The 25736-nt window shown below is 37.7% G+C and overlaps 1 protein-coding gene across 2 annotated transcripts in view; it reads left to right on the top strand.

Moving 5' to 3' along the window:
- The first annotated feature begins 4684 nt into the window (after nt 1–4684).
- LOC127630745 (protein patched homolog 1-like) overlaps nt 4685–25736 on the top strand; it is an 87979-nt gene continuing 66927 nt past the window's right edge. For both annotated transcript variants that reach the window (XM_052108487.1, XM_052108488.1), the window contains exons 1-2: nt 4685–5189; nt 6956–7148. In XM_052108487.1, the coding sequence (XP_051964447.1) occupies nt 5022–5189; nt 6956–7148 (361 nt within the window). In that variant the 5' untranslated portion in view covers nt 4685–5021. The remainder of the gene's footprint in view (nt 5190–6955; nt 7149–25736) is intronic.

Here is a 25736-nt window from a genome sequence, read left to right as displayed (position 1 = left end):
AGGGAGTGGGTCGCTTTTGCCGGAAAAATCCAAATGATGTGACGTTTATGCACGCTCTGAGAGCCTTGCCTCAGTGCTTTCACTATTCAACAGCGACAACAGACAGTCTATATTAGAGATGTAATCCAGCAAACAGCTGGCTCACAACACCGACTCCTACACAAACTCCGCGTGAGCCACACAAACAAAACAAAAAAAACTAAAAATATCTAGTGAATCCCATCTGACTAACCGGGAACGTGATCGTGGTTGAGTGAAAACTAGAGTGAACATAGGCAGGGCATTTGATTCCTGGAGTGACCGTCATTCAGTTTTGGGGATAAAAACAGACCCTGAATCGGCTTTCTTCTTATTGAACAGATAAGCATGTGAAATATAGTGCCATAAGGATTTATCGGTGTAATTTTAGCTAACTTGACCTTGCCTGATAACGCTGACGAATTGCAAGCTACATTGCTTCGTAGCTTTCAAATAATTTAAACGATCTTCTCTTTATACTAAAAGTCAGGTTAATGTCAAAGTTAATCTGTAATTATTCAGCAAGGTAAACTACAATAACACATGGAACGAATATAGACAATGTTCAAGATAATGCAAAAATACCCATTCATTAGTGTAACGTAACTTGGTTATACAGAAAATGTATACAATCTATTATTATAAAACAATAATGGATCAATATATCAAAATTACAGTTGTGATGGAATCACATTAATACTGAATTGTGTCAACATATTTATAATGTACAGTCTATTATATAAACAGCTACTGTCATCATCCACCAAATTTAGCTAACAGCTATTGATAAAGCTGGCTAGTTAGATATTGCCGATATAGGCTATCGTATAATTGCAGTCAATATATCATGCAAAGAAAAGTGATTACTTCAAACTACAGTCTTGCATAGTCAGACCTACGTATATCCACACTTTGTTTTAGCCCTGTTCCAGCACTGGAGAGTCAAATATAATATGCAATCTCAAAGTTTGTCATAACTGAGTAATCATCCTACCTCATCTGTCAGCATGATGTCGTTGAATCAAGTTCAGTCTTTTTGTACATTATGTCATTGTTTTGATCGATGCTCTCTCGCATCCCTATAAAGAGTGTGCACCAGATCACAAGCAACAGGTAGCTGGCTGCAGTTCACTTAACGGCCACAGGTGTCATTAATAACAAGGGTTTTTGAATCTTACATATGGCACCTTTAAACACTGCATGGAAAATTACAGTCTAGTGTTGCACAAATAAAAGATGCAAAATTTTAATCTGCATTTCCGCCACCATACCTGCCAAAAAAAATTCTTAAGAAGTTGTTCTGGAAATTACATTAATTTTGTTATTGTTACCTTTAAATCACAAAAAAGAAATAGGAAAAATGCAGAATAAAACATTTCCACCATTGAAAACTTCCAGCCACTGAAAAAAGGAAAATAGACAGTTTTTATTAAGTGCTCTCCTTGCTCTAGTGTCACACTGATTATACAAGAACCACACAATCGCAGAGGAAATTGGACAGTATAAACACTGGCAGAGAAGTGCTCAGAGCTGTCAAACACATCTGTGTGATTGAGCACAACCTTGTGCTACAGAGTAAACATGGGGAAAGTCATGGGTACATAAATGTAGTGGGAACCATGGCAAACTCTAAAGATCTGTTGGGAGAGATTGAGTGAAACATAGTGCAAAGGACAGATCATATAGCTTTGAGAATCCAGCCGAGGAAGTTAACGACTAATGGTCTAGTTTTTTTCCCCTTTCTGAAGGAAAATAATATGGCTATAATAATTTCCTGATGGAGGGGTTGGATAGGATATAGATTCTTCATAATGTTGTTTCTCATTTTCTAACTAATGTAAGAGCTTTCCTCCCTAGCCTCCTAAACTGATGATATCATACATCACTAATTGTTCAGTGCTTATCTATGTCACTGTGTAACTGCATATATTTGCATTAATTTGTGTTGAATAATGTGCTTTGCATTTATAAAAGAGATTCAAGAATGTGTTGGAAAACGAATCATGACATATTACAAAGCGGAGTCACGTAGTACATTTTTTTTTACTCATAAACAATAGTTGTAAACTATTTTGTATTGTGTCTAATGCATAGCATGAAACCGTAATGTTTGTGCAACATAATGAAAAAAGTGCAGCAAGAAAAATAATTCCCATGTTTTGGCACAGACTTGTTCAAAACTGTAACCCACCTGTGCACTAAAAGACAACCCTCATTAATTGCATTTTTCCTTTGCCCTGTAGCCAGAAGTCAGTGCTCTCAGTATGGCCAATATCCAAACTGCCCAGCTGGGACTGAGAAAGGGAAGTAAGTACAAGTAAAGTACACAGTTACTTACAATTGTGAGCTGTCCTTAGCATACTACATGAATTCATGGTTTAAAAAAAATAAATACATTTAATGGTAACACTTTACAATAAGGTTCTGTTTGTTAACATGCATTAGGTATCATTAACTAGAAATAAATGATTTTTTACAATTCTTAATTTTGGTTAATGTTACTTTATGGAAATATAAATGTTTATAATGCATATTAACATGTAAAACTTTAAATTATAATAATGTATTAATAGTATATGTTGAAATTCACATTAACTAAAATAATAAGTGTTGTAAAAGTTAAAAAAACAACAACAACAACAACAACAAAAAAAACCTATTCCGGTAAGATAACATGACCATTTTTCAGGCTTTATGGGATATAATTTTAATGCCTGTATATTTTACGGTTCACTGCAATTTAGATTATTAAATGTTATAAACTTGATATACTAAACTTCTGAAACTATAAAAGTCTGCTTTTCACTTTAAAATGTATTGTTTATCACTGTAGTAACTGCAAAAGGCCACATGATGATAAAAAGTGTCCCTTCCATGATTAATAACTGAGTAATAACATGTAGAGACAGAGCACAGTCACTCACACAAACACAAAACACCATCAGTGTAACACTACACTAAAATAACGCAATAAAAATTAACTATGCAACATACAATATAACACAGAACACCCCAACGTACATAAGTGATATTAAATATAAGAAGAAAATAATCAAATCAAATATAATGAAATGTAATGGGTCAAGGGACTTCTGGGAATGCCCGATTAATTGTTTTTACCATAAGTTTAACAATAGTTTACTGTAAAAAGTACATGTATTATATCTTCTTTTTTTTATGGTTAATTACACTGTAAAATCACACTTTTTACATCTAAAAACTATTTTTTACCTATTTATTTTTTTACCATAATTTAGAGTAAAATAGCATTTTCTGTCTTTTTAAATATAATGTATACAATATATTGTTCATTCGTCAAGTTTATGTGAACCAATATAGGTAACTAATGTTAATGAATGCAACCTTATTGTTAAGTGTCTCCAATTTATTTATTTATTGCTGCACGAAAGAAAATCATATTATTTATGTATAAATACACATAAACATATCTATTTATACATATATAGCCTATAGGTCATTATCCAGTCCAGGTAGTGCTCCATTAATATTTATGAAAGCAAAGGTGTTGAAATTGTTTATGACTAATCAGAAGGGCATAACTAAGAGTCATGAATAATGACATTTTTGTTTATTAAATATTTCTGCTGAACAGATTTTTAGTAGAATATCTCAGTTCTGTAGGTCTGTACAATGCAAGTGAATGGGTGCCAAAGGTTTGATGCTCCAAAAGCACATAAATGCAGCATAAAAGCAATCCATATGACTCCAGTGGTTAAATCTGTATATTCTGAAGAGATATGCTAGAGTGAGAAACATATAAATATTTATACCATATTTATCTCCACTTTCACTTTCTTCTTGTATTTTTGACATTTCAAAACAAATTCTGCATATCACCACCTACAGGGCAGGGAGGGGAATTTATAATAAAATGAGACACCATATTGATCTGTTTTTAATTTACAGCTATTATATCGCTTCTGAATATATGGATTTAACCACTGGAGTCGTATTTATTGCATTTATGCTGCCTTTATGTGTTTTTGGCACCCATTCACTTGCATTATGAGGACCTACAGAGCTGAAATATTCTCCTAAAAATCTTAATTTGTGTTGTTCAGAACAAAGAACAAAGGTCATGCACAACTGGTATGGCCTGAGGGTGAACAAATGATGAGAGAAATTTCCTTTGTATTAATTAAAACACAAATGTCTTGTATTGTTTAAATGTTTTAAAAAGGCTAGGTAAGATCACTTGAAAGAAGAAAGATAGAAAGAAGAAAAGAAAGAAAGAAAGAAAAAAAGAAAGAAAGAATGCTGTGAGGCGAAAGTGCGTGTCTGTTTTCTGCTCTGAAAGTTTTCTTAAAGTACTTCGAAAAACGTCGATTTGGACCCAGTTTATGCAGCCCGCAGAAAGTGGGCTTTGCTTCTTTAAGACTCCCCTGAAGTTTGAGATGCACACACGAGGGCTCGCGGCTTGGGTGGTCTCTCTACTTTGGTGAGCTGTTGCTAAGCAGCTAATAATAGTCGTGTTCGCGGAGTAATTTTTGCCCTTCTGGAACCAATCAGATCCCAGGAACCCCGGCCATCTGACAGCCCCGGAGGCGGGATTTCGAGTCGCTCTTTTGCCACGCCCCTCCTCCCCTGTCTCCGAATGGAGAGTGGACTTTTTTCACATCTATTGAATCTCAGAGAGTCTCAGAGATCGTCTTGTCGCGCGGCCTGAGGAGGGACCACATAGATCACAGAATGCTTCAGCCACCGCGAGATCGACGTTTCCACAGCTTCCACTTCGCCTTCTGATATCGCAAACCCTTCAAGAAGACGGCGTGAAAGTGGGGGAATTGTTGGAGACCTCCAGATTCGCGAAATGTTGGAATGGAAGGCGCAGACTCTGACTCGCCGTCTCAAACAGGAGTATGAATTGCTTCGCGGATCTGAGCTCAACGAGAGAGAAACTTGGTTTTCTTCGGTTATCGCCAAAAGCTCGCGCGGAAATAGACTAGCGCGCATCACGAGAAGTTCGGCGCAGAATTTGCAACATGGCCTCGGCTGTTAATGTCTCCGAGGAGCAGGACAACAGAGACCCCGATCGGCCGAGGTTAACGCGGAGAAACAGGGAGAACTATCGGACCGCCGCAGCGGATTTGGAGTATTTGCAGCGGCCAAGTTATTGCGATGCCGCCTTTGCGCTGGAGCAGATATCAGAGGTGATTTTGGTTTTGTCTCGTTTGCATCAGTTGGGAAAGTCTGAGAAAGTGTCCAACTTTTAGTGAAGTCGCTAGGTAACGGGATAGCCACGGCACCGATGGGGGTGTCCTAGAGAACAGAGTCTATGCATGAAGTGACCTGTAACAGCTCAAGGGATGCCCTATTGGACATTGCATTTTGTTTCCGTTATGTACATCTCTAATTACAATAATCCGAATGTTATTTTATTAAAGCTAGGAACGTTTTGGATCCCACTTTGATCTTTCTCTCAGAAAAGAGAATTAATTAGTTGGGGATGGCATGGGCGCCTGCAGGATTTATTCTGAGGGTATGCACAGAAATCTGCCTAATTGAACTTTATATGTATGGGGATCCGGGGCCATGCTCCCTTGGTGATATTTTTTTTTCTTCGCAAAAACAACACCAAATCGTTTTATTCTGGTGACTTTGAGAGAAGCTTTCTTTTGTGTGACTTTTTTGAGTATAAGTAGCATTAATGTAACTATTGGCTAAAGCATTTCTTCCAGTAACCATACAGAACAAATGGGTTCTCGCGCTAAATAAGCAAAACGCATCACAACGAATAGAGTGCTTATCACTTGATGACATTCTTTTTAACTTGACACAGTGTCTAAAAATGCAGCGCTTCGGTGAGAGATGCTAAAAACACAGTGAATAGTGACCCAGTTGTCAAAAGACACCCATCTAGCAAATATTTACATCGAATACGATGTAAGAACAGCGCGAGTGGACGCAAAAACACATTCAGTTTGAACAGCCCCTTGTTCACATGGCACAGCACTAGCTGAAGTTTCTCAAAGTAACCTCTCAAAAAGACAGACTTTTGTTTCAGTTGATTGCAGGGACATTTCTACTGTATCCAGCGCTGTATTCGTAAATATTCTGATACTGTTTTACTGTATGAGAAACCGCTCCAAATGATTCAGTGAGAGAGCGCTCTGAACGAATTGTACTGAATCACGAATCGATTCAGACTGTTTTGCAAACTCGTTTGGCCATTTCACTGAAAATAACCGACTCAAAATAATTATTAATTAACAAATTGGGCAACATTAGTTCTTTTAAACAACCAACAGAAATTAAGAACACAATTTGTGATTGGTGAAATGTTTCTCTGGTCAGTAGTAGCGCTTATGGTACGCACAATGCGCACGGCCGTACAGCTGCAGGCGACACTGGGGGAAGTAGCCCATTAGTTTGAAGCCCCCTAGACATTACTGTGGAGTAGGTTTCGTCCCATACTGATGCTCGGGCTCAATTCATGTGGCTGCCCTCTTCCGTTCACAAACATTGTCGTAACTCCTTCTGTGTCTGTTGGTGCAGCGCTTCCCAAATCACATCACATCTCGCGCGTTCTCCAGCTATGCGCCCCACGTGCATTCCATTCTCCAATATAATTTTATCTAGACAGTGTTACACTTTCACGCCGTTATCCGTTTCCCTCTTACAGTGTCAAACATATGTCATATTCAGTTAAATATATCATATATCTGTGTGACTAGCTCATGTGAGTTATAGTGATCTTTATAAAGCCGATATTGTGTTTAAAAGTGTACAGAGGCTACTATAGACACAGCGCTCGCTGTTTCAATTATGTTTTGAAAGAAATAATTAGTGGTCATACTGTCATTTTAGTCCCCTTGTCACAAGTGTCAATGTAGCTTGTTTAACGTGCATTGCTCAAATTTGGTCAACGGGCTTACAATTATTTAATATTTGGCCTCTCTGTCTTGTCTTGTCGTAGGGGACGGCGACTGGGAGGAAAGCACCGCTGTGGCTGAGGGCACAGTTTCAAAAACTTTTGTTTAACCTGGGCTGTTACATACAAAAGAACTGTGGAAAGTTTCTAGTTGTGGGTCTGTTAATATTCGGAGCTTTTGCTGTTGGCTTAAGGGCAGCTAATCTAGAGACGGACGTGGAGAAACTCTGGGTAGAAGGTAAGAATTTCATTTTCATTGCACTTTAAAAATGTTTTCCTAGCATGTGTGGTGTAGAGACAGACCTTGAAGCTCTGGGTGAGGTGGGAGTCTGTCATGTAAGCCGGAGGAATTGTTTATTGTACGAAAGTCTGGCTGAATTCCAGATTAAACGTGAAAAGAATGTATTTCGGTTCGAATTCGCCTCACGCGCTCTATTGCGTTTTGTCTATGGAAACATTGTAGAGCGCGCGCGAGAGAGAGTGTCGCGCGAGTGCGCGCAGAATGTTTGCACGTTAGATACATCGCTAAGATTTAATTTCGAGAGTAAATGCAAGTGTTTTTAACGGGGATAGATTTGGTCAAGCCGCCATTTTGTGAGTGTGTGCGAATAAGTGTGTGTGTGCCTCCAGCAGTTGAATCTGATCCGTGCTGCTGGAGAAGCTGTGTGTGTGGTCCTGTTTTGGATAGATTTCAACTTTCCAAAAAGATTTGTCTCAGAGTTTCAGGAGGTACCGATAGAACTACATGCACAAACGTGCACTCAAACCCAACGCTAACTGCAGCTCATAAGCAGTAGTTTAAAGAATGTTTAAAGAAAGTTGCTTTATTTTATGAATAAGTCGATTGTGAGATGTTGGGGCCCATAGTGTGGGTGGCGATTTTTTTAAAGGTGATGAGCAAACAGCCTTTTATGCTTTTATCTACATTCCTGCAGTTTAGGAACCTTTGATATGATCATAGATGTAATGAGGGCATTCCTTATATGTAATTTTAAAGTGATTATTTTTATATTAGCTGGCTTTCAGTGTCCTGTTTGGTCCCATGTGAGCAGTGAACCAGTAATGAGATTACAATGAGAGAAGCACTGTTATTCTTTAGGGAAGCAAAGCATTTTTGAGATGCAACACCTACAAGTTGTGAGATCCCTAAATATACTGTATACCATTGTGTGTGTAATTGGTCTTTTTGCCATGACATACATGTTGAAATGTTTAGTCTACAGCAGTGTTTTCCAACACACTTTTTACAACGGAAAAATTCTATGGCACACCACTATCCCACATAGGCTAACCATCATCTATATTTTTCCTTTTCAAGAACTTGTCCATGTTTTCTGTCCATCTCAGTTTTGTGTTTACTTGTAATTTTAAAAATTCGGCTATGCAAAAATCACATAGGTGGGCTATGCTGTGTGAGGTCACTGGTGGCAAGAGCACTAAATGGGTAATGAAAAAACTAAACATTTTCATCTTTTCTAATTTGTTGATTTGTTCTTGCAATGCCACAACAAATTAAAGGGATACAAAATCATGAGGGTCGAAAAATATAAGACAATCACTGGTCCACGAACATTCTTTCTGGGGATATTTTTTTTTAAAGAATAAGCTAAAACCACCAATTCCAGCTATTTTAGTGATTCAAGTTTACAATTGTGGAGAATTAGCTGCAAAATAGAGTATTTTGGTGAGGCTTGCTTCTGTTTCACAGATGTGTTCAGTTTTATTAATGATTAGTTCAGTGACCCCTTCTGGAAATGTCACTAGGTGGCAACAAATGAGCTTCTTATGTACTATTAGTGAGTCAGTGAATCATTTTGAGTCATTCATGACCGAAATCTACCAAGAGACTTTATAGTATTTAAGCATTAAAATAACAAAGCAGATCTATAGTCTTCCTTAATTCTGAGCATTAATTTCATCCAAAAAGACAACAATAATAGTCCTTTATTAACATGCCTTTATTAAAACTTGCATGGCTACAAATCTACTGACTCCAGTATAAGAATTATAAACAAAAAGCAGATCTATGGTATCATTTTAGTACAGTAGCCTACTTAAACTGCTGAGCATGGCTTTTATCAGAAAAGACCACAATAATAGACAAATAATCATTTTGAGTTTCTATAATGTACTTTTGTCATTGTAAAGTGCATTTCACATGAGTTGAGTCGAGGCATCAATGCTTCATTGAACGCATGCGTCAAGCGCCGCATTGCCCTCCACATGACAAGAGTTGCAGAAAGCATCACAGAGGGGTGATTTTACCAGTTTGCCACGTAAAAAAGCAGGAGGTGTGCACAATAAACATTGAAAACATGTATTCGGAAGAGAGAGAAAAAGCTTGCAGTTGCTTTGATAGCAGAAAGTAATAAGAGGACTCATTAATATTTAGGTCCAAGCGTTTTCTTGGTGAATTTAAATTAGTTCAATAACTGGGGTCTCTTAAATTATAAGGTAATATTTAATTAAAATCAATTATGAGACATTCAATGTCTCTTCACAAATTTGGACAGTTTTTTAATATTTCGTGTTGCTTAGTACTCTCAAAGACATTATTGGTGAAGCAAAAACTTGTGTGTGAAAAACACTTTGGTGTAAAGTCACTTCATAGACTTCAATGTATTCTGCAGCGTTGACGCGAGTCACGTGAAAGAAACTTTTCATTGATCATTGCTCTTCTCAATTACAAAAGTGACCGATTATGGTTTCAAAATGGTGAATTTCTCCAAAAAGCGAGGAGTTTGGATCCCTGAAATTATTTTCTTCATGCATTTATTTATTTTTGGAATTTGATAATTTTCCACGGCACACCTGACAATCTTTCAGCACAGTTGTTGGGAAACACTGGTCTATGGTACTGATACATTTTTATCAGCTTCCACCATTTAAACTTTCTAATTAACCAACAATAATCTCATTAGTTTTATATATGTTCCTTTTAGGGCTGCCCCTAGTTAGTCGATGAGGAGAGTCGTGGTCGACCAAGTTTTGATTGGTCAGTTGGTCGCAAAAAAAAAAAACTTCACAGGAAGTGGTGAAGTCACGCAGTCAGTGACGGACAGACATGATCGATGGCTGGTCCATGTGGTAATTTATTATGTCGGGCAGGAAATCCAAAGTGTGGGATCATTTTGAGAGGATTAAGGATGACCCCAAGAAGAGGGACATGCAAACTCTGCATGCAAATGTTCGCCTATCATTCATTGACCTCAAACTTGGCTTATTTGAAACATGTAAGTAGCCTAACGTTAGCCACATAGCATGGCCGCTCGCTCTAATGTTAGATAACCTAGATAAATATGCGCTATTAGGCTTATCCAAGTGTTCATGGGGAGTGGGGAAGCTAAATTAGTACCTCGCTTACTGCATGTTTAACTTAATTTGTATTTCTCTATAATTTAACAAAATGTTCAGACAGTCTCCATGCTGGTTTTTCTGACACATTCAGAATCATTACCGCTTTTGCCGGTGTCGCTGCGGCTCGCTTCGTGTGTTCGCTTGTAAAATGTATATTTTAAAGGCTCATTATTACAGTTTAGTATTTCTCTGTAATGTAGAAAAGTGTTAGCAATGCTACTTATAACATTCTTTCTCAGCCGTGGAACTCAAACCATTTTCTGATGACCCCCAAAAATATATATATTTATGTAATTAAATTAATATCATAAATGTGCGACAATTAGTCGACTAATGACTTAAACTAACGACTACTAGTCGACTAGGAAAATCTTTGGTCGGGGGCAGCCCTAGTTCCTTTTCTCTTTTTTTTTGCTTGCCATTTAGCTGACACTTTTTCATCCAGAGCAACTTAAATTACACTAGTTGAATAAACAGTCACCTTGAAGCAAGTTTGTGAAGTGCCTTGTTCATGGCTATAGGCTAATAGTAATGGAGCAGGTGGAGGATCTCTGAGACTGTGGTCCACAGTTTCACAATGGCTTCAGTTTATTCTTGCGATACATTGTCTACAGTTCAATTCAAATGTATTATTTTCATTGTGACCGCTCATTCAACTTTTCATTAGTATCAAATTTGAACCCTATCAAACACTTTCTGCTAAGCAAGAGATCAACTGATATTAGTTTAATGACCTACAAGATACTGATTATTTTTGTTCTCACGTGTCTGAAATTTTAAATTCTTGTTTAATTTCAAATTTTCCTCTTAAAATATTCTTAGTTCAGTGTATTTTAATACATTTAGGCTATGTTTAGTGCAAATTTGTGAATTGTTTTATTACTGTTAAAGGTTCTATATGTAATATTTTTACTGTACTAAATCATAAAAGGGCCATAATATGTCATTACAGAATTAGGAAACATGCTAAGTTTAAATATTGGCTTCTCCGATAAGTTCGAAGTTTCCATTCCAGGCAGGTATTTCTGCTTATGTTTTGGCCTGTGTGATCCCACCCACTGCCCACTCACCAATAGTATTTCAACATGCCAGGTTGCCAGATTTGAACAAGTTTGCAGGCAAACAACACTGCTTGCTGCAGCCATGGAAACCAGCAAACGAACTGGATCACAAAAAATCCACACAAGATGGTTTATAATTTGCAAAAAATACAAATTACATGAAATACAAATATTGAAAGCGTATACATTATGCCGAGTTTACATTACATGATTTTAAGCCCGATTTTTGCTCGCCGACAGTTTTGTGGTGATCGCCGCAAATCGTAGGCAAATCAGAGCTCGCTTCCGTGAGTGACGATCGCCATGTATGAATTATCAAAGACACTATTTCAGAGAATCGCAGACGCATCATCAATGTCAGCGAGATATTTTGCATTTGAAATATCTGGACCAGTCGGCGATTCCAAATAGCGCAATGTGAAATATGTTTTGACTGAATACAACTTCAGCGTTTCTTCATTTCTTGCCAATGAGAGAGCAAGAAACAGGGCACGGGAAGTTTCGGTGTGAGTCCTGATGTACATGCAACAGGCTGCGGTATTGGGAAAGCCAATGAGAGAGCAAGAAATGGGGCATAGGAATTTTCTCCTGATGTTCATGCAACAGGATGCGGGATTGAGAAAGCCAATGAGAGAGCAAGAAACGGGGCACTGGAAGTTTAAGTGTGAGTCCTGATGTACCTGCAACAGGCTGCAGTATCGAGAAAGTCACATTGGACTGAAACAATGGAGGAAAAATTTGTGGAACATTGGCAGGAGCACCAGATTTGATGTTTAATCTGAACTGTACCACAACCGGGTGGAGAAAGAGAAGAGTTGGAGAGAAATTGCCAATTCTCTTGGACAGTCAAGTAAACATATAGATTTTTCAGTATGAGGTACTTTTTCATATTGTAACCAATAAAATATATGATGCCTTTAGGTGATTAAAAACATACACATCATATTCTGAAACGCATAACATGTGATCATGCATTTGATTTCGTATCTCATATCACTTCTCGCGTGTACTACTCTGTTGGGAAATGTAATTTGGAGTCCAGGCAGAGCTGTCGGGGATTCGTCAACAGTGAAATGTCTTGTAATGTGTTCACCCATGTCGCCGATTCCTTGTGTAAGTTGAAAACCCTATGACTTATATGACAAGACGGACAGATGTGTAATATGAAGAGTACCATGATCCGACGTCTTTGAAAGTCATGTAGTGTGTAAGAGGCATTAGTTGATCAACATACATTATAAAGCTCGTCGCTTGACATTTTCAGTTTTGCTCATTCTTGTTGCGTGTCCTCATTCTGGCAATCCGCTAGGGTTGTGTCGATAGACGATGATATCAGGGATCGACGATAGTCAGATATATCGCCAATAGCTGATGCCTTCGATGATATAAAGACAATATTTGGCTCGTTTTTCAATTAATGTATTATTATTATTAGGCTATTATTGTTATTATCATCAAATTAATATTACAATTAATTTGCCCTGCCCTATTTTCACATCGACATCACCGCATATAACCGAAACTTGCGACACCGACACACTCATCTGAGGATTATAAAAATGAAACATTGAAAATGTTTTAAAAACAGACTACAAAACTACATCCCACATCATAATTAAATTGCAAGGTGATAGACCTATATTCACAAATTAGTTCAAGAGTGCTTGTTCTAGCACCAAGCTTTTCTTGGTGCTAGATTAGCAGCATCAGCATGGTGGTGGGCACGCAAGTGTATATATAGGGTTGAGACTCCTTCACCGGCACAACTCTCATGCAAAGTTTGCCAATTGCCTGTGTGATATCCACGGGCTCTCCTTTTGTGTCTGGTTTAAAACCTAAATATTGCCAAATAGGTGACGGGACATTTTCTTTATCTTTGCTCGCGAAATGATGGACAACGATAAATGAGCAAATAAGTTAATTATCCCCCCGCACGATAATATTGTGTATTGGCTCTCTCATGGGCTGACGATAGGACGATCTGACAATGAAGAAGATCACACTACACTACAATCCGCATTAGCTTCGAGTCTGGGGCGGGGCAAACAACTCTCCAATATTTTGAATTTGGACTGCAGTACCCATTTCAAACGCTTGTTGTCAGTCTTACATTTAGCACCTTTAATAAGAACTTGTATAGAAGATAGATATTTGAGTTCATTAAAACTTAAGATTGTGTATTGTGAGATATTTCGGACCATTGGACTTATTTTTTTATTTATTTAAATTTAAGTGAAATCATAAAACGCTCCGCAAACACAGTGCAGAACATACCATTTCTCTGTTGATGATGAGATGTCAGCTGAATGTGCATTCGTGCTTTCCTGGCTATCACTGGTATAATTGTATGTTGGGATGAATCAAGGAGACCAGCAGATCAACAGTGCTTATATTCATGTTGTACATTAACACACTATCACTGTGTGTGCAGAAAACATAATGCTATTTTATAGAGAAACGCTCCAACACTCAACTGCTTCATCTGTGCGTGCGTCTGTGTGGCTCTTCTCCTGAGATGCGGGCAAAATGTAAGATGCAATGCTCTAGTGCCGAATGACTAAATAGACAGCCTTATCAACGTTTGCTGGCATGATTACTGAATGCATTTGTTCTGAAATTAGTTAATGGGCGATCAATAAGCTTAATCGATCAAATTATTAATGACAGTTATTTGATTATCGATCACTAGCAGAGTCTACAAAGAATTAATTTGACTAGGTTTTTGTTGCACTATTCACTTGTTCAAAGCCCCTCACTTAAATAATATTTTATGTAAAATGTAAAGTCTTTTGTGTCCAACTTCATCTGTAAACCTGATAATAAAGAACCGATAACTGATTAAGTGGAAAGAAAAACATCGGTTAAAAATTTTGGTCAAACCGATTATTGGTCAACGTATATGCTAAACCAAAGCTTTATCATCTTATGGTTTTATCTTTGTTGCTTATCTTAGTACATTTCCTTTCCAAGAAGTGCAGGAGGTTTGCAGATTAACTATGACAGTTGGTTGCTGGACACTCACTCACACGTCAGTTGTTCCCATGTTGAGGCACATGACAGCTTCCAGATGCAGTAACATTGAGATCTGTTTGTTTAGATTAAACTCCACAGCTGAGGGATAGATTAGTTCTGGCTGGCCAGGATTTGCACTGGGAGATGCCGGCTTAACATGCATTAGGATGCATGTTTATGTTTCGTTTGGAACAGTCGTTTGCTAGAGACCTGCAAATGACCCTTTGACAAATATGTGTCTTTTCCTCTCCCTTAAGTTCAGCTTGAATGGGATTCAGTGTGATCTCATGTTGGCTTTCATCACTTGCCATTGAGGACTGTGCGGTCCAACCATTATAATTTGTTTGGTTGCTCGACAGATTTTTAGTGTTCCATGATTGATGTAGTTAATGGTGTCATAGTTTGTAGAGTCATTGGCTGTATCCACTCTCTAATCTGAACTGAATGTAGCTCTGATGGTTTGGACACTTTGTTAAAATACTAATAATGTTTTAAGTTGTGGAGACTGGTGGACCTCTCGTACTCCAAGAGGAAAGGCCTTTTGAGATCTAAGGAATGCTGAGTTATTAGCTATAATTAGTTTTTAATTGTGGTACAGTGTATGCACACACTTCACACATTCAAAAATATTAGAAGTTTAATGTGTTTAATGTACAGAAATGATTTTGGTCTGTTTAAAAAAAAAAACTGGTAGCAACATTTTAAACATTATAAATAAAAAAAATAAATAAAAGAAAAATGGAAATGGAGTTCCAGATAGAATAAGTAGGGTAATTTTATGTCTTTTCATGTTTACAAAAACACGGGCTCAAAGTATTTGAAGAAAATACCAGCACCTGCTGAGTTTAATCAAAACAGTTTCACATAAACATTAGCCTTCCTGTATGCCTTCCCCTCCTCATCGCTTTTGAGAGGGACCCGCTCTCACAGTGAAATCATTGAGATATCAGGGTTTGGGTTGTCACTTTCTCTTTTTGTGTTGTTGGAAGGGGAAGCATGATGCTTGGGGCCACAAGGCTGTGTCCCTTAGGACCTGAGGTCATTGTGTGGAGACTCCGCTATTTAAAAGCTCATCTGATACTGGCTACATGACCTAGGTGCAGAGTGAGGGGTTCCAGCTCAGGCTAAGAATGATGAGAGAGGGTCCATTAGACAGCACATTGACAATGCCCTCCTCAAGAAGGTTGGCTTGTTCAATTTAACAGCATTTAATGATATATTTCACCTTAAAAATATTTTATATACCCAGCAGGGGGCAGTGTGAATTTATTAGTGATCATTGATTAATATACAGGAGGACAGTAAATTGGATTGCTCCATATTATGGAAGATATGGAACTTGGAGTTAATTTCAGTCTTGGAGTTGTTGGTCTTTTGGGCCTTTTTTTAGTTTTGGTTTTATGAAAGCCTTTTCAGATGTTTACTTAAACTGAAGTGCTGTTCATTGATATTTCAAGCTCATCTTTTGACTAAAACAAGTGTATCAACACATGAAATGTAGACTGAGAGTGCCCTTACATTCAACAAGTGTGGACATTTTGACAAGCTTCCCCTGGTTTGTGGATGATCTTTTTTTTTGTCAATGTGGAGGAATGTTTAATCTGAAGTGCATACTGAGAAGAGGTCCTCTTTTAATATAAGGAAGTGGCTTAAGAATGTGGCCTCACCACAGAAAATGGGATCTAGAGGAATGTTCCTTGTTATGATGTGCTTGGAGAGACTTGGATACACATGGCTGAACTGTAAGGGATGTATGTAGAGCCCTAAGCGCTTTAGGTCTTTAGCTGGTTTGAAGTTTGAACCAGGCTGCTAATATCTGGAGAATGGGCTCTCCCTTAGGAGTCATCTTAATGCTTCGCTGACCCTATGACCAGAAACATACTTAACATGTGTAAACACATACTTTTGTGTTGGGTTAGGAGTTGTAGTCTTACACAATTTGGAATGCAGTAATGCATGAAATCACTAGAAGCATCTACGTTTATATACTTGTGAAGAGAATGTTTCAGGCTTATAGCTGCACTTGATGGAAAAACAACAATATTCAGTGGGTGTTGCTGGTGGTTGCTTAATGGACCACCCCGAAGTTTCTATGTTTTTCTGGTCCCTTGGTCCCATGGTCCCATTCATCCACTGTCCTATAGCAGACATTTGTGTGAATCGTTTGCTTCTACAGTGATTTTTCTCTTTCAAGCTAACTGCTGAGCAAGGAAGGTGACGTCAATATATTTATAACAACTTACCTTATTAATAACACACAGATTAATGCCACAGAATTCTGAAGGTAACTCTATTGGCCCCTGGAGTAATGAGGTTTGTTTCCGTCAGAGTGACGCTAGAATGCACATTAAGAATGTTTAATTGGACCTCGGGTCGGCAATGCTTTGGCCAAGCACTTGCATTTCTGTAAAGTATGTTACTGGCCTAAGTATGAGCAGTAGTAATTGATGCTTGACTAAGAAAACACCACTATTTATTGTCTCTAACTGTCTATATATCTAAACAGTTGTAAAACTGATGCAAATAAATAGAAGACAGAAATGAATGGAGCAACTCCGATCCACAACCAGTGATTCTGCATACCTCCGCTTTGTGTTATACAAAAAACAGAAACACCGAAATAACGGAAAAGACTCTCTCTCTTCCACTCCCCTTCCCCTCTCTTTTCTTCTGAAAAGTTTCACTGCTCTTCAGTCCCCCCATTCACTGCTCCTCACATTGACATACACACCCCTCCTCCCCACTCTTCACTTGGGAGTCCAGCCCTGGGATGCCAGATGTATTACAGAGTGAAGCGCAGCAATGTAAACACTGAGCCCTGCCATGGATGCCGGGTGGTCCGGCCCTCCTCCTCTCCACCCTCCCTCACTCTGCGGCCAAGGGGCGGAGGAGTTCAATGAAAGAGAGGGGGAGGAGAGTGGAAGGAGGGAGCATAGTAGCTTTAGTGTTATTTGGGTTTTGTTCAGTTTTTCTGCAATCTCGTGCTTCTGTCAATGCTTCAGACACAGGGATGGAGATGTTAAAAATTTAAATACAAGTGTGTGTCGACACTTACTCTGTAGTTTTCATTCAGATATTTTGGAATGGTTTAGTAAACTTGAATGGTTCTTTAGCTTATTGGGTAATTAAAACTGTAAACCAGTGACAACATTTCACATAACAGTGAAAATTATGACAACATTTTGCTAAATATGACATGGCTCCTTGCACGTATAGCAGCAGATCTGAGATAAAATGTTCACTGAGTGGTGCTAAAAGCAAGTTAAAGTTTCTCTCAAAGTGGAGTTTTTTTTCAAGGTTAATGCTCTATGGACTTTTAAATCAACAATATCTACCACCCTACCCTACACCTTGAACGTAAACTGATAGTGCATAAAAAGCATTGCATCTCACCAACTTGATAATGTGAAATCAACACTCAACAGACACAATCTACCACGGCACCATTGTCTACTGAGCTGCAAAAAGATGCTCTAGTGTTTGCCTTTCAATCTGCTACATAACTTACACAGATTAAAATCACGTCATGTCGTAGTGAGATTATTTAACTGCAAAAGCTGCGATTTAATGAGATAAATAGATTGTTTTCAGGTGCAGCGTTTTAAATGTGAGTGCTTGTGAATGTGTGGAGCTGGTGTTGTGCAGGCATAGAACTGCTCATACCTTTAAGAGATCCTTGGCTCATACATGGAAAACATTTATGAGCATCATATGCTCTGTTTGTAGCAGATGGCAGCAGGCAGAGCACTAATTCACTTTTTAGCATGAGTCATATACATAGACTAGGTATTTATTTATATAGTAGCCTTTTGCGGTTTAATGATTACTGTGATTCACGTAGCGACCTGCTTGTCTGGATTGGGAATCTGCCGTCATTAAGTCAGAGCTCCTTGGTCTTACAACACAGAAACACTTCGAAATAAAAGCTCAATTTAAATTACAAAAATATGACAGAAATAGATCACTAATATATAGTTATGTAATATTTATTCACTGTTATACTACTACTTCTACTAAATCAGTAGTAACTGTATTATATTTAAGCATTATCTCACATCTATGATACTCTATTATGCAGCACTTTATTTGACAAAAATAACTCCAATGTTGTATTTAGTATTGTGCTGTTAGGTTATGTAGATAAGCACTTAATTTGATAAAAATAATACTATATTATGTTGAAAATTAATTTGTATACTTTCATTTGATTAAAGTTTTAATTAATTAATTAATTTATATACAATTTTGATGATAAAATTGAAATAAACTGTTGATATTGAGCTATTGGACAGGTATTGGACTCGATATTGGTGAGTACTAAAAAAAGGTATCAGTACTCGTACTCATTCTCCAAAAAAATTATATCGGAACATCCCTAATATAAATATTAATTTAAGTGCTACAATATCCAAACAAATAGTTTTTACCAAACCCCTGCATAGATTTGTTAAAGATTTATATTTGTGAAATTCTTTCATATTTACAGTGTTTTCTGTAGTTAAAATATTTCATAATGTATGATTGTACCTTCACATTTATTAGACTTATTACATTTTGTTGAATGTTTTTATATGCACTTGTGCGATTTACTTTGAGTTTACATTGATATTAATAACATGCGCTAAGTTGGTAGACTCTTTAAGAGTGAGCACAGCACACATTAACGAGAGAGAAGTTGCATGGTTGTTTTTCACTCATCCGTGCAATGTAAAAGTTGAATTTTTTTCTTTTTATCTTTTTTATCACCAACTGGCTGTAAATAACAGAAAGGATATTAAAAGAGACATTAAATCAAAATGGGGTGCCTGGGTGAGTCTCGTCTTTGGATACAAAATAAATATAACGAAGCAAAAGGAAACTGTGGCAGGCCGGGGCCTGGTCGTGATTCTGCACACCCGACTCCTAATTAGGCTGATTAAGCCCGAGAGGTTTAAAGTCGACTGGAGACGGCAGTGCAACGAGAGAGAGTTACAGGCAGCTGCCCGACACTTGTGTGTGTGTGTTTGTCTTTTTGCTTAAGTTTATTATGAAAATATAATTTATATTGTTAAGCTGGTACTCACCTCCACCTTTCTAGAGGTGTGAATATTCACCGGCCTCACGATTCGATTATGAGTCAAATGGTAATGATTCGATTATAAAACCATTCTCGATGCATCACGTTGCATCTTGTCCTTCAATATCTTTCTTTTTTCAGTTTCTTCAAAATAGTTTTTGTACTCTCTTTTTTTCCCTTTCAGATTTTTATTTACAAAAATGTTGGGGGTTGGGGGGTTCTGAATCGATTCAGAATCGTTTGAGTATCAATCTCGATGGATCTCTGAAACCATTTTTTCCAACAGCTCTACTCCTTTCCATTGAACTGTGTTGCAGAAACTTTTACTTGTATAATGGGTACAAATTGTACAAATATTTAGTGTACGCATTCTACAATCTTTTGAGTTTTGCAACACTTTTACCTTCTAACTAAAGTCCAACAGGGACGTAACTGGTCTGTAGGCTTTAAAATGGAGAAAGTTGAAAATGCACAGTCCGTGGAACAGTTTAACCAAAATTTTATTTTGACGTCATTAAATGCAATGTCAGTGACATTCCAAGGCTCAACTTATGTAGAGAGTGCCATCATGACAGATCTGGACCCACTGCAGCCAAAAAAAGGTACATTTCCTTCAGAGTATGCACTCATGACGCTGTCTTCCTAATCGCTGCCTTATTATTTAGTAAAAGGAACGCGGTGCTCAAGTTCTTCTTCGCACTAAACAACTTAAGCTCTGTGTGGCTAATAAAATTCATATTTTAATCACATAAAGTGAAATTTGGTCGCATATGAGAGTGATTTACTCAATATATGGAGGGCTGTGATGGAACCGTAGAGAAATGGAGATGAGAACAGATGTTTTTTAGTACAGTGTTTCTTTATCATGCAGCTGGTACATTACACAAAGCATTTTTGCTATTTCTGCCTTTTCTGCAAATGTGCTGCATTATGACTAACGACGGAGCAGCAAGATATGAAAGACGGCAAAACTATAGATCACCCCAAAGTCAAAGATTGCTCCAATGTGCAATGTTAACAGCTTTGCTGCTAATAAACAGGAACAATATAGTTTTTTTATTGTCGCTCGCATAAGGAGACGTGATATAACGGCATTTGCATGTTGAATTAACAGATTTAGAAAGGTTTATATATCTGTTCAGTAACTATGCGACAAAGCACTTCCTCTGCGCACATTTACACTACACTCAACAAGTGCTAAGTGCATTGCTGACAACTGCACGTGAAAGAGAGGGAGAGATAGAGTGGATTTACTCACGCAGCTTCTGGATCTGTTGGTTTACAATGTCCCATTGATATAGTATTTTGATATCTTATTATATCTTATTGGCATAGCAGAATATGTTGGCTTATTACAAAGCTACTTACCAAATAAAAAACAGGACTACATAGATTGATTTCTTTAGATTATTTTAAAGCTTCCAATACGATAGTAGTGGCCAACAGAACCAAAAGTTTAATGTATTATACCGACATCTAGTGAGCAGCATGATGACAAATAAGATGTAGACCTACACAAAACTGCTGAATTTAAACACAATTGTACACAACATTTGTTAAATTCCTAAAAATATAGCTGTTAAAAAAGATATATCTTATTTGCATAAAAAATTCTGCTTGCATAATTCTCAAAACAACAAGTTATTGGCAGATTCTGATAATCTCAAAATAGCCAAATATCAGCCAATTACTCATCCTGGATGATATAGACCATTTCAAGGACTGTTTGTTCCCTGAACATTTCCTGCTTAATGAATGGAAGAAATTGGAACGCCCAATGGCAGCTAACATTCAATTAAAAAAATACAGCCTCATCAACGCTGCCTTTAAACACCGAGTGTGCCTGTCCTCGGAAGACCGGTGTCTACCTGCTGGCATCTTCGTGGGTCTTGGAATGGAGCGTTGTGGGTCCGGTACGAGTTAGATGCGTTGCCGGACACGCACCCCTGATGCGATTTAGATGTGATTGGAGCACATGTCGCAGCTGGGCTACTCAAGAGAAGCTGGCACCACACGTGCCTCGGACCAATAAAATGTTACTGCTTATTTGAAATATGTTATTTTATCGTAATCTTGAGGAACCGTTTTAGAAATTTTGGTCTTTCCCCATTCACGTAGATAGGAGCTGCACCGTCAATACACTTGTTTATAGCTGCCCAAACTGCCCAAGAGCGTTCCAAAAATGGCTGCCGAGTGGACTGACTTACCTTGAGAAAGGATACGGAAATACGGTAGAATCGTTCTAATTTATTTGGTTTTGTTTACATCCTTGTCTTTATCATTCTAACAGCAATCAATTATACAATTTAGCAGCTATTTATACTAAAATATTTGACTCCAGAACAGCGCTGCCATTTTTCCAGATTTTTCATATTAAAAAATTAATGCTAATTAGTGCTTTGTTCTGTGATGTGTTTTGAGCGTTCTGCATATATAGCCAACATTTGGCAAGTGATAATTTTGATAAACTTTGCAAGTTGAATTGTAATGATAATTTAATATTGCTGTGCTGCTCAGCAAAGATACATACAGGTATCTATCTATCTGCAGGGGTTAATGAATATACAGTACACACAAATTGTTTGATATGCAATGAGTACTTTCCAGATAAACTAGATACATTTCTAGATAGACTTGATTTAGATAAAATTAATTTCTACACTGGCTAAGAAGTATATAGCAGTTTTCTTATTTTATTCTAATATTTCTGAAAATCTGGGTTTATTCCATTTGAATTTATTTGACATTTACACTCTGTTGAAAATAGGGCTGAAACATTGACAGTAAAAAAATTGTGGACAAAAATTTTCATTGTCGGATAGTTGTTTAATCTCATTTAACGTAACATCACATTAAACTCTAATGATGAGAGCAGCACTGCAGTTCACACCTGACTGAGGAGAGGAAGAATTACACAACTCACAGTCCAGATGAACTCTAGACTTTCCAAACGGCTTCAGATGATGTAGATCGCAAATTACAAGGGAATTATACAGAAATACCAAATAAGTAAATACAGAAGCTCTCTCGTTGTGGAATAAGTGGAGTCGGAGCTCTTTAAAGGAAACACCCTGGCATTATCTTAAATTCAGTTATATTTAATGCATTATAGATTTATTGAAGTTCAAATAATATGGAATCAGGTCATGTAATTAACTACAAACTCCGAAACTGGCATTTCTCTGTGCGGTCAGCACCTCTTCTATGAGTTGTGCAAGTGTCCCGATCTAAGGGGAGAGATTGAAACTGCACCCGGCTGAGGAACACTCTTTTGCAGGGACGCTCAATCCGCATGCTTGCTGTAGCTAGATTATAAAGTGATGGCTCACGACTTATTGAATCATAAAATATGTCAATGTGCATTTCTGATCGTGAAGAAAATTGGCAATACGCAGCTTTATTAATAAGAGAGAGTTTGTTTTTATAAGCAGAATAATCGGTTAAGAACTAATGATTAATCGTTGCAATAATCGCCGAATAGTCAAATAATCTAATAATCGTTAGATTAATCGATTATCAAAATAGTCGTTAGTTGCAGCCCTAGTTGAAAATTTCCCCCTGCTGTGTATTTTGTGTGTTTGTAAAATGTTTTTTTGCACACCTTTGTTTTCTATAATGAAAACAACTTGGATTACTCTAACCAGGTTGCCTTCCATTCTAATGAAGAACATGCAATTTAAGTCATGCCGGAGTACATTTAAAAATTGAAAAATTTAATTGTTTTATCAAATTGTAATTATTTTGGCCATATCACACAGCCCTACTCCAGAATGCCACCATTGACCAATCAGAATCAAGGTAAATTCCACAGACCCATGTAATATTAAGTGATATTATTGTCAAGAAATCTGAACAAAAGTCCCAGTGATATCTTATTTTGCTGGAAATCACTGAATGTTTGGGTAGGTGCACACACAAAACCACCCTACAACCTTGAGTATGCATGTATACACATACTTTTCCCTCTGCTTTTTGTTGCAATGCGATCCAGTTCATTTGAATAGTTTTTTCTTAAGGGGAAGGGACATGAATGAAGCCAGCAAAGTGGAAAAATCTACCCATTCAGGCCCCACTGAATGTACATCTCTGGATTGCAGTAAGCTGTATTTGTAGGCAGCGGACTGCTAAATACATCAATTTTTTGTGGTGCAGATCTGGACAGGTGATTAGCATAATTAGAGCAGAGCAGGCCATACATATGGTAATGTGCTGTGGAGTAAATGGCAGCTGCGGTGTAAAATTTGTGTCAGGGGTCGAACAGGCTGCTTGGGGGCATTGTGCTACAGCTGCGGGTCAGGGACCCTCTCTCTCTCTCTGTCTCTCTCTCCCTTGCTTTTTATCTACCTCTCTCTCACTTTCACTTGCCATCCTCTCTCCTTTCCCACCTTTCACCTCCCTTCTGTGAAAGGAGGAGAGGTGCTCGTTTAAAGTCAGCATATATTGACAGCCGTTAAAGGACTGAGTATGTTTTCAAGACATCATATCTGGAGTTACTACCTGTCTGATGTTATGACTGAGATATAGTGCTGAAAATATTTTCGGAGGCACCTGGACAGTTTAGATGCAGGTTCATGGTCATTGGCACATTAAAACTGGTGACATTGACAGGACAATTGTAATAGGCTGCAGTTTGTGCTTGGAGTTGAGCGGGGTTGTGCGAGGGAGAGAGTTCATGCCGCTTTGACCCTGTGCAGAAACTTCCATGCGACCACAGGGGGTCTCTCTGAGTTGGAGTCTAATCCAGCTAATCCCACCCGCAACACAGTCATAAAAAGTGCCTCCCTGTGCCGGCATTGCCACACACACCTAAAAAAAGAAGTCCCTCACTAGCCGCTCGCTATAAGCCACACCATCCCATCACGGAGCAACCCCAGTAACCCTTCCTCCTGGACCTCCAGCAGGTGGGCAGTAGTGGAGCTAGTGCTGGTGTGGAGTTATGTCATGATCTTGGAGTGGGTGGGTGCAGTGTGGGTGGGGCATTTCTTTTGTACAGCACCCCACACACCCCTCCGAACCAGGCCACTCAAAAGCCTCTCTGCTGCTAAATGGCGAGAATAGTAATGCTTGAAAACGGGGGCCAATGGAAGAGCCTTTCCAATGGCAGCTCCCCCTGTTTGTGAAAGGGAGGTTCAAGGGTTAATGTTATGCAACAAACTGAATGGGCCCGATGGAGGCACCAACACACACAGACATCCAAACCAGATTCACTGGAGGCCCTGTTGCACTCCTCACCGAGAGAAATTGTTCGTTGTAACTTTAGCATCTTCACATACCTGTGGGATATTGACAATGTTGTTGTAACAACTTCTCACCAGATTACTAAGCAGTGCTGATAGTTCTTATTGTTGTACAGATAATTTCTAGACATTAAGTGAATAACAAAATTATTATTATTGATGGGATTTGCAAGAAATGTAATGATTCTGGTTTTAACAATTATTCTTATTCAAAATGTCTAATGATTCTTTTAGTATACTGAAAAAAGAGGAAAGCAGCTTTATTGAAAATACTAAACTTGTACAGTCAACTTAAAAATTGTTTGTTTAATATATATATATATATATATAAAATACAACAACAAAAAACATGTGTACTGTTGCAGCCACCATGAGCAGGAAGTTGGATAGGGGTACAGACTGTGACATTGTCTGATTTATTCAGGATTATTAAAAAAAGTTGATGTAAATTGAGGACAACTTTGATAGGCAGTTTATTTTTTATGTAAAATATAATTTAAAGTTTACTTTATGTATTGTTTGATATCTCACTGATCCCTACCTTTGTTTGGCAGTTTAACAATTTGACCTCTTGCTGAGGACATGTTAAGTTGCATGTACTTCCAAGTATAGAGCATGCATTTTAAAAAGTTCTATTGAAATTATTAAAAAATATTTAAACAATAAATGTAATAAATGAGTATATACTTTGATGTAAATGTTTAAGTATTTTTATTATTATATATTTTTTTTATTCAACAAGAGGACTTTTGTTTGTAGAATACGTTTTGTCCCTTATCTCAAGAATCAGTGGTGTACAATCCATCATGTTTACTTAATTCAATTGTGTTGGGACTACGTGAATAATATTTGTTGTATCAATGTATTGCTTAAACTGGGCAGGGGATTTACATTTCCCAGCATGCTTTGCATGGAACTAATTTGAGTGAATACATGTTTAAATTATGTTACTTATTTATTTTTTTTATGCAAAAATGACACAAAGTCGATTTTTTTGTGTTTAATATTCTGTTATGTTGGGATATTTTTTTTCTCTATTTTTTTACCATTGTGAAGAAAAGTGGAGATGGTTAGGTCAAGGAACATTGCGACTAAAATAGCAG

Source organism: Xyrauchen texanus, chromosome 37, assembly GCF_025860055.1.
Source record: "Xyrauchen texanus isolate HMW12.3.18 chromosome 37, RBS_HiC_50CHRs, whole genome shotgun sequence".
NCBI classification, from domain to species: domain Eukaryota; kingdom Metazoa; phylum Chordata; class Actinopteri; order Cypriniformes; family Catostomidae; genus Xyrauchen; species Xyrauchen texanus.
Note: the sequence above shows the minus strand (reverse complement) of the source record. Positions and strands in the feature narration are given on the sequence as shown.